The sequence below is a fragment of the Daktulosphaira vitifoliae genome, unplaced genomic scaffold (assembly GCF_025091365.1).
Source record: "Daktulosphaira vitifoliae isolate Bord-2020 unplaced genomic scaffold, ASM2509136v1 Scaffold_1, whole genome shotgun sequence".
Classification (NCBI taxonomy): Eukaryota; Metazoa; Arthropoda; class Insecta; order Hemiptera; family Phylloxeridae; genus Daktulosphaira; species Daktulosphaira vitifoliae.
In genome coordinates this window covers 45,894,930-45,909,502 of record NW_026099572.1, presented here as the reverse complement: position 1 = coordinate 45,909,502, position 14,573 = coordinate 45,894,930, and the positions used below count along the sequence as shown (strand labels likewise).

The following is a 14,573-nucleotide window of genomic DNA, read 5'->3' as shown; positions in this document are numbered from 1 at the left end:
AGCGCTTTAAAACATAAAAAAGTTCTACCTAAAACAGCGTTGTTATTATTATTGTAGGCATGTAAAAATATCGTGGAATTTGTTTTAAAATGCCGATTGGACCGATTGTCCTTTCATCATAAAAAAAAACGATTTAACTAAACGACTTAAGAGTCAGTAACTCATTAACACACGCATCATAAATCCTCGTGACGAAAATAATTAAAAGATGAAGATATATATTTATTTTTTGGTAAGGTGTTTTGTATAATTCATGATCGTACTGTGACATTTGAGATTTTGAAAACCAAATACTTTGTAACACTTGTACATAACTTTTATTCTTAAACGCTTCGATATAAATGTGTGTGATTTTATTTTAATATATCAATGTACATTACAGACGATAGTAAAAAAAAATACCTTAAAGAAAAAATCCTTAATACACTTCAGTGTTGTGTTGATTAATTTCATATTTGCACAACAGGTTTTTTTGTTAAAAATAATGAAATAATATGTTAGGTTTGTCATTGATAACATTAACTTAAAAATGTAAACACTTAAAAATATATCACTTTAACTTTAAAAATTGTAGTGTAGAATATAATCAATATCATAGAATATTTTATAGTAACGACGGCACAAAGGTTCGTTGACATAATCCTCAGTTATAATAAAATTAAGTTTCTTATATATAATAATACTCATATGAACATACTAATTTATTTATTTTAAACATTTAATGTCTGTCAAACACTTTTTAATAATAAAAAATTATGCTACCAAAGGTAATAAATACACTGCCAGACTTTGCTAATTCAGTTAAATAAATGTTCACAGAGCAGATAAACAAGGACTGTATTACAGTTATTAACGGACAAATGGGTGTTACGTTTCCCTATGAAAATTGACATTGGTTAGCCAAGATTCAATTTTTTTATTCCATATAAAGAGAATAATGGAAATTTTTTTGTGTATACCGCATGTCATAATCTATATTTAGCAACTGGAATGTAGTATACTAAATTACATGAAAACTGGTTGGGTTGGTTTGAATTACTATAAAAATTGGTAATTTAATGCCTCTAATTAAAGTACTAATTTTTCAAAAAATATAAAACTTAATATTGAACCATTCATTACCAAACTTCTTTATTCTATTATTAAAATGCGTAGAGCAAATTATGTTTATTTAATTTTTTACGTATATCTGTCATGTAAATATTGGAAAGGGGAGAGATAAGCCCCCTTCATATTATTATTAAGCATCAAACAATATTAATGTACTCGTAAATATATTCTATTGTAATAAATAAAATTGTGTAGAATATAGGTAATAACAATAAATTTAACTAATTTTTTTTTTCTTACAACTATAAATATTATTTTATGATATGCTTATTTTTTATATTCACATTAAATACAGGGTGTTCAGTAAATAAGGAAACAAGTAAAATGTTACAAATAATGAGAACAATAGAAACCAATTTCCTTACTTACAGAACACTATGTATAAACTCAAGTAGCAGACTAATAGAAAAATCAGGTAGAGTCAGTGGCACTGACCATGTATTGGTTCTCAGATAAAAATTATAATTTAATATATAAATTCTACTTAATTTTATTTTCAACATTTTTGTCTAAAATATATATAAATTGTAGTTATTAAATTACATGTGATAAAATGATCACACATTTCATACATTAGGAACAATAATTAATATCAATACATCCAAACTATTTTTAAATAAAATACATTATTAAAATTGATATTGGTGAATGCTTTAAATATTTGTTCAACTTCTTTTATCAGTGGTCAATCACTAACTTGTCAGACTTATACAAATCTCCCACTACTACCTATAAATAATAAAAAAAATTGTTAAACAAAATGTTGTGTTGATTCAATTATAGATTAAAATAATTCAAATTTATGATACTTTTATACAAACCTAAATTATTAAAAAAACATATTTTGAACAAAATATGTAAAAAGTCAACAGTTTAATAGTTTTTATCAGAAATTTATAAGAAGATTCTATACATTTATTTTTACATTGTTAGAATATATCAATATTTTTGTAAACAAGTTAATGATATTAGACTCTAATCACATTTTTCCTTAATGATCATTATGTAATTAAACAAATTAAAGAACAAAAAGATTTTAATAATTATTTCATCAATAAGTTATTCTAGAATAATAAACAAAATAATTTAACGTGTTTCAAATATTTTGAATTAATTATTTAACACACAATACTAGTTAAAAGAAAATGAATAAATAATATAATAAGTTATTTTAAATTAATAAAATGCCTTAGTACTGTTAATTTAGCAAACTTACGAAATTATAATTGAAACAAAAAAATGAGAATTTACATAACTATAAATGTTTAATGATGTTTAGCGTTGATAATGGTAATATTGTTCCCAAAATACATATCCGCAATTTTTTAGTAATTTTTTTTGTCTTTTTAAGTTAAATATTTTTTAGTTTTAAATTAATACTTTTCATATAGTTTTAATTTTAAATAATATTAGCCACAAGTAATTAATTTTTGTTTTATGTTTAATGATGAATTATAAATTAAACATATTTTTGGATAAAATTAATAATAAAGTATTTTGCACATTGAAAGTAGCATGTTTTAATCTAAACATCTATTAAAAAAAATTATGAGTGCTACCGTTAAAAATATTGTCAACTACTATTCAATTAAATATGTTTAATTATTTTATTGTATGCTTCACTTCTGTTTGATAAACTAATATATAACTTATATTTATGTATAAAATACTAAGTTATTAATATTAAGTTACAATTTAGTTAGTTTTCCTTAACTACATTATACTAAAAATATTAATTCAATACAACAAAATGTCTAATTATTTTATTTAAGCAACTTTGAAGTATTCCAAGTTAGTGCAACTTTGTCGTAGAATTATAAAGAAAGAAATATTTTTTGTTTTAGGAAGATTAACTCTCTAATCGCTACTAAAACTACAACATCAAAAAAAATTCATTACTGAGTTTCAAGTTAATTAATAACAACTTGTACTGACTGATAATGTGTTTGCAAACAACTTTACAAAACTTATAAATGCATATAATTCATAACCCTGACAAATTATGAAAAATATAAATTTAAATATAGTCTACCTGTCGTTTAATGATATCCAAGTACTTGGAAGCTTCTTCCATGTTACGTTGAATTTCAGCTGGATCCTTGAGTGATTTATTTTCTCTAAACATATCTTTAATTCTTCGCAAGGCGTACATTCTAATAAACAAATAAATATAAAATTCGTTGATTTAAAAATTTTAATTATCTACCTATAATTATAGAATGAAAATTTTGAACTCTCGCGCAGCATAGTCTTGTACATTTTTAAAACTGCAGTTTTCGATGAAGTTGTCATAATGATCTACTAACAATAATTGCCTTCAGTTTAAGGAGTGAAAAAATTTAAAAAGATTTCATATATCAAAAAATTATTTTATACTGAACTACTTTGACATAAGAAGCTTAACTGAAAAATATTACCGGCTTATACATTGAACAAGTAACGTGATAGGAAGAAAACAATTTAATACACTATTAATGAGTTATCATTAGGTACTTCAAAAATTCCCATCAAGAAAAACATCTACCACCATTTTACTGCATTACTTCATTATCATAACCATTAAGTAGAGACAATAATTGATAACAATATTTATATTTTTGTGTTTAAAATTCGCGTGGAGTGTTTTTTTCCTTTTAATTTGCGAATGAATCAGTTTGACGTTGATAGTTAGTAGAAGTTGTTGGAATTTTTTCAATACTTTACAGAATATAAATATAATGGTTGCCAATGACGAAACATATGATGAGAATAGTTCTCCGGAGTTAAACTATAAAGAACAATATAAAGAAATGAAACGAAAATTAAGGCTTTTGATTTATGTAAGTTTTGATAATACCAATTAGCTCTTGATATAAACGTAGTACGTATTAGTGTAAATGTGTTTAAAATTTAGGAAAATGAGATTTTCCAACAGACCCTCAACACAACTCAGAGAAAACTTTTAAAGGCATCACGAGACAAAAGCGTTTTATTAGATAGACTTTTACAGTATGAACGTGTTGAAATGAGTAGTAGTGATGATGAATTGACTGAATCATCTGATGAAGGCGAATGTATCAAACCTGAACCAAAAAAGTAATCAGATTTATATCATTTAATATTTACATTATTTTAATGTGTATTACATTTAATTTTTTGTATTACTCTTCTTCTTTTTCCATGATAAAACATGACCAAACCATCTAAGTCTATTTTCTCTCATCTTATCCACGATTAATGCTACACCTATACTATCTCTTACATATTCATTCCTTATCCTATCTTCTCTTGTCATTCCACTCATCCATCTAAGTATTCTCATCTCTACTACAGTCATTTTCTGTTCTATTCTCTTGTCAACTACCCAACACTCTGAACCATTCTTCTTAGCTGATCTCACTACAGTCTTATAGGACTTACTGTACTCATTGAAATTCTCTTATTGCATAATGCATTAAATTTTTATCTCCACTACACCAACCCAAAGTAATTTTTTATTACTGATCCTTTATTTATGTTTACAAATTGTTAAATTTGAGCCAGAAATATCTAAATTATACCAAATAATAGTGTAAATTTGATTTCTTTTTTTAAGATTGATAAGAAAACTGAAATTTTTTGCAGAGATCTCACTATCCTCATAGAATACTAACAAATTTTATTTCATATATGTAATGTAACTTTGAAAAACTTAAGGGTTCAGATTCTATGGATTCTAATTATTAAGGGCTTTTACCATTTTATTTTTCTTCATTCTTAGCATGAAATGTTAAAATATCCAACTAAAAAGAATACAAATCTATTTTGACTTCATGTTAGTAAAATTAACTACCAGTATATTTTATACATACTGTTAAATTTCACAAAACAAGTTTTGAATAATAAAAAATTTTATTATTAATATTATATTATATGATATTGCTATTTTAAAAAATTTTAAATTATTTTGCAAAAATGTCAAATTCTATGCTAGTTATAAAAGTTTAGAGCATTCTATATGGTTTATAAATAATTATTTAATATAGTTATTTAAATTCAAAGTAAGGAATAGTTGTATTATATATATATATATATATATATATATATATCATTTGTGTAGTAATTTTTTCTCTGCTTATTAATTTACTTTTATTAAAAAAATTATTATTGATAAATATTGAACTTCACTTTATATACATATATACCATATTCTTATAAATTCTTATGAACTATACAAAAAAAATAAATTTAAAATTTTTAATTTTCTAGTTCTTGAAATTTAATTTACAATCTTTAAGTAGTAATGTATATTGGACTATATAATATAATACCAAATTTATTACTAAATCAAAAATATATCAATGTGAAAGCTTCTAAATGTGTACTCCTTTTTTATTGCAATTATAATGTATATTAATATTATATTATATTAATTTTTAGACGTAGAGATGGTGTATCTATAAATTCAGCATCTGGATCATTAAAGCAATCAGTGAGTCCGCAAACATCTAATTTCAATCAATCAAAAAAAAGAAAACCATCGACACTTAAAACTTCTAAATCAATATCAATGGTAATTTACATATTATATATACAGAGAGAAACCGATTTAAACTACACTCTAAACTTATTATTATTATTTTTCTATTACATAAAAAAAATTTTATAATTACTTTTTTTATTTTGAGATTTCAAGGTAGTCATTTTATAAATTAATCTTAAAAAAAAAATTTAATTCAGCAGTTAAATTACTACTGCTTTTTGAAATTTGTTAAAATTTTAAATTTGCTATAGTATCAAACACAGGTTTGTAATATTTTAAAAACGATTAAAGTAACTGTTTCTCTTATTTTACAAAACGTAATCTACTGTTTGTTTTTGCTTTGTTCTCATACTTAGTACATTTATTTTAGCAACCAATTCCATCAAGTGATATGTCCTCAGAATTGATATCTACACCAGAAACCTCCAAACCATCAAATGACCAAAAATCTATAACTAATTTTTCTCATCACACATTGCCATCCAAAATATTTAATGACAATTTCTCTGTAAATAGCAAATCTAATGGTGTATATGATATGGATACATCACCTAATCATATTTCTGAAGATATTTTAAATGTTGATAGTATAATAAAATAAAATAATAAACATAAATTATATCTATTAAATTAATTGACAAATGTAAAATACGTAAAAAAATACTTTGATTTGCTTTAGCGTAACTTAATAAATTTGTACATATTTATTACATGGTCAATTTATACAATGTAAATTTAAAATGAAAAAATTTTGTTCAAAATATACTTTAGGATTCACTTAGCATTTGTATATGATTTCTTTGTATTATTTTTTATAACTTTAGCTTAGAATATAACCTTATTTTAATATTATTTATTTGAAAGGCTGAGCTCACTAATGATGTATGACACAAAACAGTAAATGAGTGCAATACAGCTTTTAAGCATTTTTAGAATTCACAAAGAAGCAATATTTGTTGCATAACAGAACTTAAAATTTGCCAGAATTACATTAAAATATTATAACTATTTAAAAACTATGTTCTTAACTCAATTTGTACATTTTGGTTGATAAACCACTATTACATTCAGGTCCCCATTTTTTATTATTACTTAAACTATTTTTTAACTAAATTAATAATTATGAATGTAAATGTGGATACTAAGCATCAGGGCCGGATTTAGGGGAGGGCTGAGTGGGCTGCAACCCAGGGGCCTCCACAAATTTGGTATACATTGGTATCACAAATATGATAATAATAATTATTTAATAAGTAAAAAAATATATTTCCTTGTTTATGTATAAGGGGCCCCCACAATGCATTCCGCCCAGGAGCCACCACATATCTAAGTCCGCCCCTGCTAAGCATTATATACATAATAACTTTTTCTATACAAAAACATTTATTCTTAATTAGTATACAACCCATATATATTGTTTAATTAGGTGTCAATTATTTTAATAACTTTCGAAGAATCATAAACTATATTATACTAATACTCATGTTAAATGTCATCTCTAAAGCTATTGTTTGTTGAATAATGAATGTTAAATATTGATAGTATAACAAAATAAATTAATATGCATTATTTTTATTTATTGTACAAATTTCTATTCAATGTAAAATATGTAAAAAAAAAAAAAAAAACTTTTATTTGCTTTAGCTTAACTTAATAAATTTGTTCATATTTATTACATAATTTATACAGATGTAAAGTCAAATAAAAAAAAATCATCGTTTAAAATATTCTTTAGGCTTCATTTAGCATTTGAATATGTTTTTATGTTAAATAATTATTTTTGACAATTTTGGCTTAAAATAGTACTTTTAATATTATTAATCATATTTATTGAATAACACATTTTATTTATAACATTCACATTAAGCATATTCAAAATAAAATATATTTTTACATAATGCAACATTTAGGACGTCTTCTACGGCGATCCTCAGAGTTTTCCTTAGGATGGTTTCTAATTATACGAACCACCTAAACATCAATTTTACATGGAAAAATTACAATTATAATAAAATAAATTATAATAAGAAAGTTTAACCTCATGAAAAGCACCATCAATATTTTGAGGTGGATCTTTAGCACTTGTTTCCATGTAAGGTAAATTTAATTTGTTGGCCATTTCACGTCCTTCTCTCTCAGATATTTTCCGTAAATGCACCAAATCTACCTTATTAGCAACTAATAGTATAGGATATTGGTCTCTAAAATTTTATAACAAATGTTAAATTAATAAAAGACAAATTTTAAATCAAAAAATTGAAACTAATAAATACTAACTTAACTTAATATAACAAATAATAATTACTAATTTCACTTATAATGTAACTTTGTTTATAACAAGCAATACAAGCATCAAATAAATTCACTTTTATAGTTTTTATTTAATAGACTTTTTAAGTTAAGGATTTATTAATAGATACCTTTTAAATTTAATTTAAAAAATTATTTTCCTTGCATTTTAAATAATATAAATCTACCTAAAATCTCATGCTAAAGATATAACAGACAATTGGTTCACAGAATAAAAAAAAACAATATTTACATTTTTTTTCACAATATAATTAATTTAAAAATAGAAATATAATAATTAATTAAATATCTCATTTAAAATTAAAAAATATTTGAAATATTAATTTAAAACTAAAAATAAAAAAAATATTTATCTCAAAAAGCCACAAAAAATACTTCAAAGAAACACAAATACGTATATCAAAATGTTACCATTATCAACCTTAAACAAATAGTATATGATTTATTAGTATTTTTGAGTTTAATACATTTAGATTTTAAATATATTTTAGATTAATGGAATTGTTCTTATTTAAAAGACTACCCAACTAAAATCAACCACATTGTATATATAAATTTAAAATATAAATAGTTACTAGCTATATAAAAATAATAACACGTATTTCACTAAAAAAATATGTATAAGATTAATAGGTTACACACCTATCTTTTACCCTAAGTATTTGAGTAAAAAAATTAGGAACGTTTTTGAAACTGTTTGGATCAGTTACTGAGTAAACAATCATAAAGCCATCTCCTTTTCTCATGTATTGTTCACGCATTGCACTGAATTCTTCTTGGCCAGCAGTATCTAAAACTGAAAAAATAAAAATCTTTTAAAATAATTTAAAACTTTTACATTGAAATTTAAAAAAAATAATATGTGGTTTAGTTACATTCATAAATGTTAATATTTTGTCAATGGTTATAGTGAAATACTTCCAATTAATTTTATTAAATCAGAAAAATTTTTTTTTTTTTTTTTAATAAGTTTAAAAGGGTTTTTTTTATATTGGTTAAGTATAAGGAATGATGAACAAAGTTTTGAGATACTAAAAGAAAATGTATTTTAATATTAAATAAATAATATTTAATATATACTACCAAAAAATTATCAAAACTCAAAGAAAAAAATTAGACTTATGACAACAAGAAGACTACAATATCAATACAGATAAATATAACTGCTTTTCATCATCACAATCTATTGAGTTCTCAAGAGTTTAGGTCAACTAAACTACTGTTACAGCATCCTTAATATTGATAACAAAATTATATTTATTATTATTTGAAAATAAAATGAATGCTAAATCCAGAATATTTTTATACTTAAGAATAAAATACTATTACTAATTACAAATGAATTGTAGAGCAAAATAATGCTTTAATAAAATTGTTATTATTACCATCTAGAATACAAAATTCTTCATCAACACAAGCATGCTGTATATAACTATCTTCAATAGTTGGATCATAATCAGCAACAAACATTTTTTGAAAAAATTGAATAGTAATAGCGCTCTTACCCACACCACCGTCACCAACCACTACCAGCTTGTAAGTAGGTAATGGATGGTTGGGGGCTTGGGTTATAGCGCGACGATGGCGCGTCAACTCTTGTTGGGTCGTATATGCAAACCGTGATGACAGCTTGTTTGCTAAAACAGTGTAAATTAAACATAACATTAGTATTACAATATTGTCAGTTAAAAGTAAAAAAAATATCACCAGTTAGTTTGTCTCGGTTTTATCACTACATGATGAATAATTCATACATTATATAAAATTTTTTAGAGAAGAAAAATTCTCATTCGAAAAAATTAGACACTTTTCAGAAAGGTAGAAATCAAAATTATGATGTGCGGTTTGTAAAAACTATTGTAAATATTGAACTACTTGTCAGTAATTTACCATTTATTAGATAATTTAGATAAAAATAATCTTAAACAAAACACAACACTTGCTTTTATCACTCAGTAGATTTAATTCTGATTAATGATAAGAATTTAAACTAGATACGCATGCGTTCAAGTACTGAGAATTATGTAATTTGAAAATTTGAATCTTTGAAATTTTTATTTATATGATTATTAAGTAAATCATTAAATATGACCAATAAAGGATACTTTTTACATGAAGGGCCAGCTTATTCATTAGCGTTGAATAAAGAAAATACACATGTTGTTGTTGCGGGTAGAAATGGTAAATTACTTTTAAAATATATTGTTTATTTTTTAGCAGTCTTCTAATTTATTTAATATAAATTGTAGTATTCAAGGTATTCCTCATTGAACAAGGTACCTTTAAAGAATCTGTTAATTTGCGTTGTGGAAAAACATCTAGTGTACAAAGTTCATCAAGTATGGATGTTGCCTGGAACCCAGTTGATGGTAAATAACTGTAAAATTTTATAAAAAAATATGTTCTTAAATTCTCTATCCTACATATACAAAATGAAGCAGATCTATCTGATAACTCTTATAACTTTTCATGTAATGAAAATGTTACTGTAAATTAATTCTAAGACTACATCAAAAGCAAATTTTTCATGATTTATTTTTAATAAGAATAAAAAATAATGATTTTTTAAAAAATTTTATTATTAAAATTAAATATAAATTATGTGTTTAAAATAGTCCAAGCCTGCCAAAATTGTTTGAAAAAATATTACAAAAAAATTATTATTCTGTATTAACCTGTATATTTAGTATATTACATCATAAATTTGTAATAACTAATATGGGAATGCTAGGGGTACTCAGTATATCCATATAATGAATTGTTACTACCAGTTTTTTTTACAGTTTTAAAGATTTTTTAAAGTGAAAGCAAAAAAAAAAAATAGCTATGAATAAAATTTTACACATTCTAGTTTACAATTATAATATTTTAGCCCTCTCTAGATTTCAACTAAATGTGTATTTATTGTATAAATGTTTAAGTAAAGTTTAGTTATTAACTTTAATTTGATATTTTTAGATAACATTTTAGCTACAGCTACCACGGGTGGTGCTGTTGTAACTTGGAACTTAAATCGTTCATCTAGAAATAAACAAGAGCATGTATTCTATGACCACAGAAGAACTGTAAATAAAGTGACTTTTCATTGTGTTGAACCAAATTTACTAATGTCTGGTTCTCAAGATGGTACTATGAAATGTTTTGATTTAAGATTAAAAGAGCCCCCTAAAACATATTCAAGGTTTGTATTTCATATTTTAAATATTATTTTAATATTTAAAACATTTATATTTTTGATTTTTATTATTATAATAATATTATTTATTAAATAACTATCCTATAGTGATTCTGAAAGCATAAGAGATGTACAATTTAGTCCTCATAACTGTAACACATTTGCTGCAGCTTCTGAAAATGGTACCATTCAAATATGGGATCTAAGAAAATCTGACAAGTGTTTAAACAAATTTTCTGCCCACAATGGCCCTGTGTTTTCTTGTGATTGGCATTCAGAACTTCCATTTTTAGCAACTGCGAGTCGAGATAAGAGTATAAAAGTAAATAATTATTTTTGTTAATTTTATATCAATTTAGAATTTCATAAAAAATTTTATATTAGGTTTGGAATGTTACAAACAAACCAATAGCAGAGTATACTATTAGTACAATAGCACCAGTTGGTAAAATAAAATGGCGACCATATCGTAAATATCATTTAGCTTCTAGTGCTCTAGTTTTAGATTCTGCTATAAATGTTTGGGATGTGCGTCGACCATATATTCCATATGCTTCATTTACTAAACACACTGATGTAGCAACATGTATAGCTTGGAAAGGAGACCCCTATGTACTTTTATCTACAAATAGGGTACTAAAAATGATGATACAATATTATATTCATCATAAATATTGATAATTCTAATTAATTAAATAGGATAGTACATTACATCAAAACTTTATAAGTGATGCAGACTTACCTTTAGAAAATTCAAATCCTCAAGGAATGGCCATAAATAATAGTGGTGATCTTGCATACTGTTGCCCAACAGTGTTAAACAAATCTGAAATTCATAAGGCTGATAAAAATAAAGAAACATCCAGGTAATTATATAAAGATAAAACTTTTATTAAAAATAATGTCTTATGTCTTCTAATCTCATCTAATGTCTTAGAAAAACTTCTACCACTACTAGCGGTGAAGAAGAATTGAATACTTCAAGCCAGATGAATGTTTTTCGTGATCCTAAAGTTTCTATGTGTTTATCCGATGAAACTGATTGTTTTCGAACATGTGCTACTCAGTATAAACTGAATGGAAAACCATTGGGAGAACTTTGTGAATACAATGCCAATATTGCAGCGAGTGTTGGAAGACCTACTGTAAACAGACACTCATTTATAACTCATCAAAATTCAAAATATTTTTATTTTATTTATATTTCTTTATTTTAGATTCATTTAATGTGGAATATACTAAGAATACTATATGATTATGTTTCAAACAATTCACCAAAAGATGACACTCAAAGTAATTCTAACATTGAAAGTAGCTATGAAGAAGATGAAGAAGATATACCTCCTTCTACTAGTGAAGACGAGTGTCAAAAACCTGAAAAAAGAAAACCATTGGGGGATTTTTTTTTTGGTGACATGGAAATGGATCCTTTAGGAGCAGAACTAGATCAGTTTGAGACTATTGGCTTGAGAATGGATAGTAAAATTTTAGATGAAGATAGCAATTGGATAGTACCAACTGAATCTATAACTCTTAGGCCAGAAATTTCATATCAACCAATAGTTGATCATAATTACATATCAGAACTTTCTCCAGTTATTAATACATCAGGTACTACTGTTTTGTAAATGCAACTGTAATACTAAATGAAAGAAAGGTCCAAATTAAATTATTTTTATAATTTATGTTCAACCATAAACCCAACGTCAAATTTAATTTTAATCTAGTGTATACATGAAAAAAATAAATACAAAAATAATTATATAATACTTTCTGAATTTTATATTTCATTTTTTATATGAAATAAAAATGTTTTCTTTTTATATAACATATTTTTTCAAAATCATATTTATATATTTGAATCAATAAAAGTATACATGTATTTTTTGTTATAAATATTAGATAAAAAAAAAGAAAAAAGTAATTTAACATATGTACTGAACTTTCAAAAGTTATTTTGATGTCCTTAATAGAATGCCCTCTAACATATTTAACTATTTTGGGTTTATATTAAATTTTTTTTTTTATTTTTTGTGAATTCTTTTATTTCTCAACTGATAATAATATTTGAAAAATATCACACTAATTTTTAGCCAAGCTAAAACATTTATCCTTGTAAATATGTTGAGTAATTTCAAATATTTATAAAATTTTCATACCATAATCATTAAAATTAAGAATTTCGGAAAATCTCTTAGTAATAACATATATATTTTCAAAGTCTTTTGTTCATAATTATTTGAACAAAAATTAAAATTAACAATCTAAGGTGTATTATTTTTATTAATATTATTAAGAATAATATTCTTACTAATCCTATCTTATAAGCTATTACTTGTGTTAGAAAAGACAAAAAAATCTATACAACTGGACAAAACAAAATCCAAATCCTATGCCTGATACACTTATAGCTAAACTATACAAGCAAAAGTATATTTTCTGATTAATTAATGTATATTTAAGCTATCACTAGAATTGTAATAAAAAAATTGGATAAAAGTTTAAAAATATACTTTAAAAACTTTTGAATAAATAAATTTTTACTCCAAATAATAAAATGATGACTTCTTCTTAGTTTTAAGTCATTTGATTATGAACCCTACAAATTTTTAAATCTTTATAAATACAAAATCGTATCTATAAAATTCCTGATAAAACTTTTAACTTCCTGCTATCTACCAGTAAAAATTCATTATATCATAAAATGAAATAAAATATAGTACAGTAAAAAATGATTAAAATAAAATTAATTTACAATTTTTTAGCAACCAGTCGTAAGATCACAGTACCAGAGTTACGAATAACATCTCCTGTAAAGTTTGATTCATGGGATCCAACTGAGACAGTTGCAAAGGCTCTACGATTTCATGTTGATCAGGGTGATATACAAACAGCTGTTTGTGCTTTAATTGTTTTAAATGATGATGTCAGAAGTGAATTAACAAACCCTAAGATTCCAAATCATCTTCAACAAACAGAAATGGAACAATGGATGTTAGCCTATATTGATCTTTTAAGTAGATTCAAACTTTGGTCTAATGCTACTACAGTAAGGTTAAATGCTAAATAAATGTTAGCAAATATTTAAATATTAAATTTTAATTTTTATAGATCATTCAGTTGTCGCGAATCAATAGTATTCTTCAATTAAATCGTATTTCTACATCTGTATATTTAAGTTGTGGATGGTGTTATAAAGGATTAACTCGGAGTAGTCGCCATTGTTACAACTGTCGTCACTCTGAGTGTGCAAGGTGTGCCTTATGTCAAAGGGTTGTTCGTGGAATGTATGCTTGGTGTCAAGGATGTGCTCATGGTGGTCACATTAGTCACATGAAACAGTGGTTTTTGGAAAATAAATATTGCCCAACTGGATGTGGTCATATGTGTGAATATTAAAACTTAATGTATGACTATCATTCACTATACTTAACTATTTTAGTGATATTTAGGTAAATATATATATATATATATATA

At 24.4% G+C, this 14,573-nt stretch overlaps 4 protein-coding genes across 8 annotated transcripts in view; 2 read left to right on the top strand and 2 right to left on the bottom strand.

The window, feature by feature from the left end:
- Positions 1-1,575: 1,575 nt before the first annotated feature.
- On the bottom strand, positions 1,576-3,553 carry LOC126895090 (LYR motif-containing protein 4). Of its 2 annotated transcripts, none has more exons than XM_050666574.1 (3): positions 3,368-3,553; positions 3,143-3,263; positions 1,576-1,839 (listed from the first exon to the last, which is right to left on the bottom strand). In XM_050666574.1, the coding sequence occupies exons 1-3, from the start codon at positions 3,400-3,402 to the stop codon at positions 1,789-1,791; spliced, it is 207 nt and encodes a 68-aa protein (XP_050522531.1). In that variant the 5' UTR covers positions 3,403-3,553; the 3' UTR covers positions 1,576-1,788. The 2 variants fall into 2 exon arrangements, with proteins under 2 accessions (XP_050522531.1, XP_050522530.1); XM_050666573.1 differs by having other exon boundaries at positions 3,317-3,542.
- Positions 3,554-3,690: 137 nt separating this feature from the next.
- On the top strand, positions 3,691-6,591 carry LOC126895087 (INO80 complex subunit E). The gene is made up of 4 exons (XM_050666569.1): positions 3,691-3,929; positions 4,004-4,185; positions 5,509-5,641; positions 5,982-6,591. The coding sequence occupies exons 1-4, from the start codon at positions 3,828-3,830 to the stop codon at positions 6,210-6,212; spliced, it is 648 nt and encodes a 215-aa protein (XP_050522526.1). The 5' UTR covers positions 3,691-3,827; the 3' UTR covers positions 6,213-6,591.
- Positions 6,592-7,296: 705 nt separating this feature from the next.
- Positions 7,297-9,850, bottom strand: LOC126895089 (ras-related protein M-Ras-like). The gene is made up of 5 exons (XM_050666572.1): positions 9,629-9,850; positions 9,307-9,558; positions 8,564-8,717; positions 7,650-7,812; positions 7,297-7,582 (listed from the first exon to the last, which is right to left on the bottom strand). The coding sequence occupies exons 2-5, from the start codon at positions 9,389-9,391 to the stop codon at positions 7,502-7,504; spliced, it is 483 nt and encodes a 160-aa protein (XP_050522529.1). The 5' UTR covers positions 9,392-9,558; positions 9,629-9,850; the 3' UTR covers positions 7,297-7,501.
- A 74-nt stretch (positions 9,851-9,924) lies between these two features.
- The window catches only part of LOC126895081 (GATOR complex protein WDR24), an 11,706-nt gene continuing 7,057 nt past the window's right edge, over positions 9,925-14,573 (top strand). For 2 of the 4 annotated variants that reach the window (XR_007701590.1, XR_007701589.1), the window contains exons 1-10: positions 9,925-10,102; positions 10,171-10,290; positions 10,880-11,102; positions 11,205-11,418; positions 11,481-11,729; positions 11,796-11,962; positions 12,034-12,241; positions 12,314-12,707; positions 13,862-14,145; positions 14,208-14,548. Coding sequence is in view for 2 of the 4 variants with exons in the window: in XM_050666563.1 (XP_050522520.1) it covers positions 10,009-10,102; positions 10,171-10,290; positions 10,880-11,102; positions 11,205-11,418; positions 11,481-11,729; positions 11,796-11,962; positions 12,034-12,241; positions 12,314-12,707; positions 13,862-14,145; positions 14,208-14,495 (2,241 nt within the window). In the remaining 2 variants the exon portion in view is untranslated. Of the gene's footprint in view, positions 10,103-10,170; positions 10,291-10,879; positions 11,103-11,204; positions 11,419-11,480; positions 11,730-11,795; positions 11,963-12,033; positions 12,242-12,313; positions 12,708-13,861; positions 14,151-14,207; positions 14,554-14,573 lie in introns of those variants that run through there. The other 2 variants (XM_050666563.1, XM_050666564.1) reach the window with 2 other exon arrangements.

Bases quoted from the DNA above. Each gene is read 5' to 3' on its own strand.
- LOC126895090 (XM_050666573.1), bottom strand. From the start codon at position 3,402: ATGACAACTTCATCGAAAACTGCAGTTTTAAAAATGTACAAGACTATG. The intron at 3,264-3,316 runs GTAGATAATTAA...TTTGTTTATTAG, and splicing joins TTTTCATTCTATAATTATAG to AATGTACGCCTTGCGAAGAA. The intron at 1,840-3,142 runs GTAGACTATATT...TATTATTTATAG, and splicing joins TGGATATCATTAAACGACAG to GTAGTAGTGGGAGATTTGTA.
- LOC126895089 (XM_050666572.1), bottom strand. From the start codon at position 9,391: ATGTTTGTTGCTGATTATGATCCAACTATTGAAGATAGTTATATACAG. The intron at 8,718-9,306 runs GTAATAATAACA...TTATTTTTTCAG, and splicing joins AGAATTTTGTATTCTAGATG to TTTTAGATACTGCTGGCCAA. The intron at 7,813-8,563 runs GTGTGTAACCTA...ATAAAATTTTAG, and splicing joins ATACTTAGGGTAAAAGATAG to AGACCAATATCCTATACTAT.
- LOC126895087 (XM_050666569.1), top strand. From the start codon at position 3,828: ATGGTTGCCAATGACGAAACATATGATGAGAATAGTTCTCCGGAGTTA. The intron at 3,930-4,003 runs GTAAGTTTTGAT...TTTAAAATTTAG, and splicing joins AATTAAGGCTTTTGATTTAT to GAAAATGAGATTTTCCAACA. The intron at 4,186-5,508 runs GTAATCAGATTT...ATTAATTTTTAG, and splicing joins ATCAAACCTGAACCAAAAAA to ACGTAGAGATGGTGTATCTA.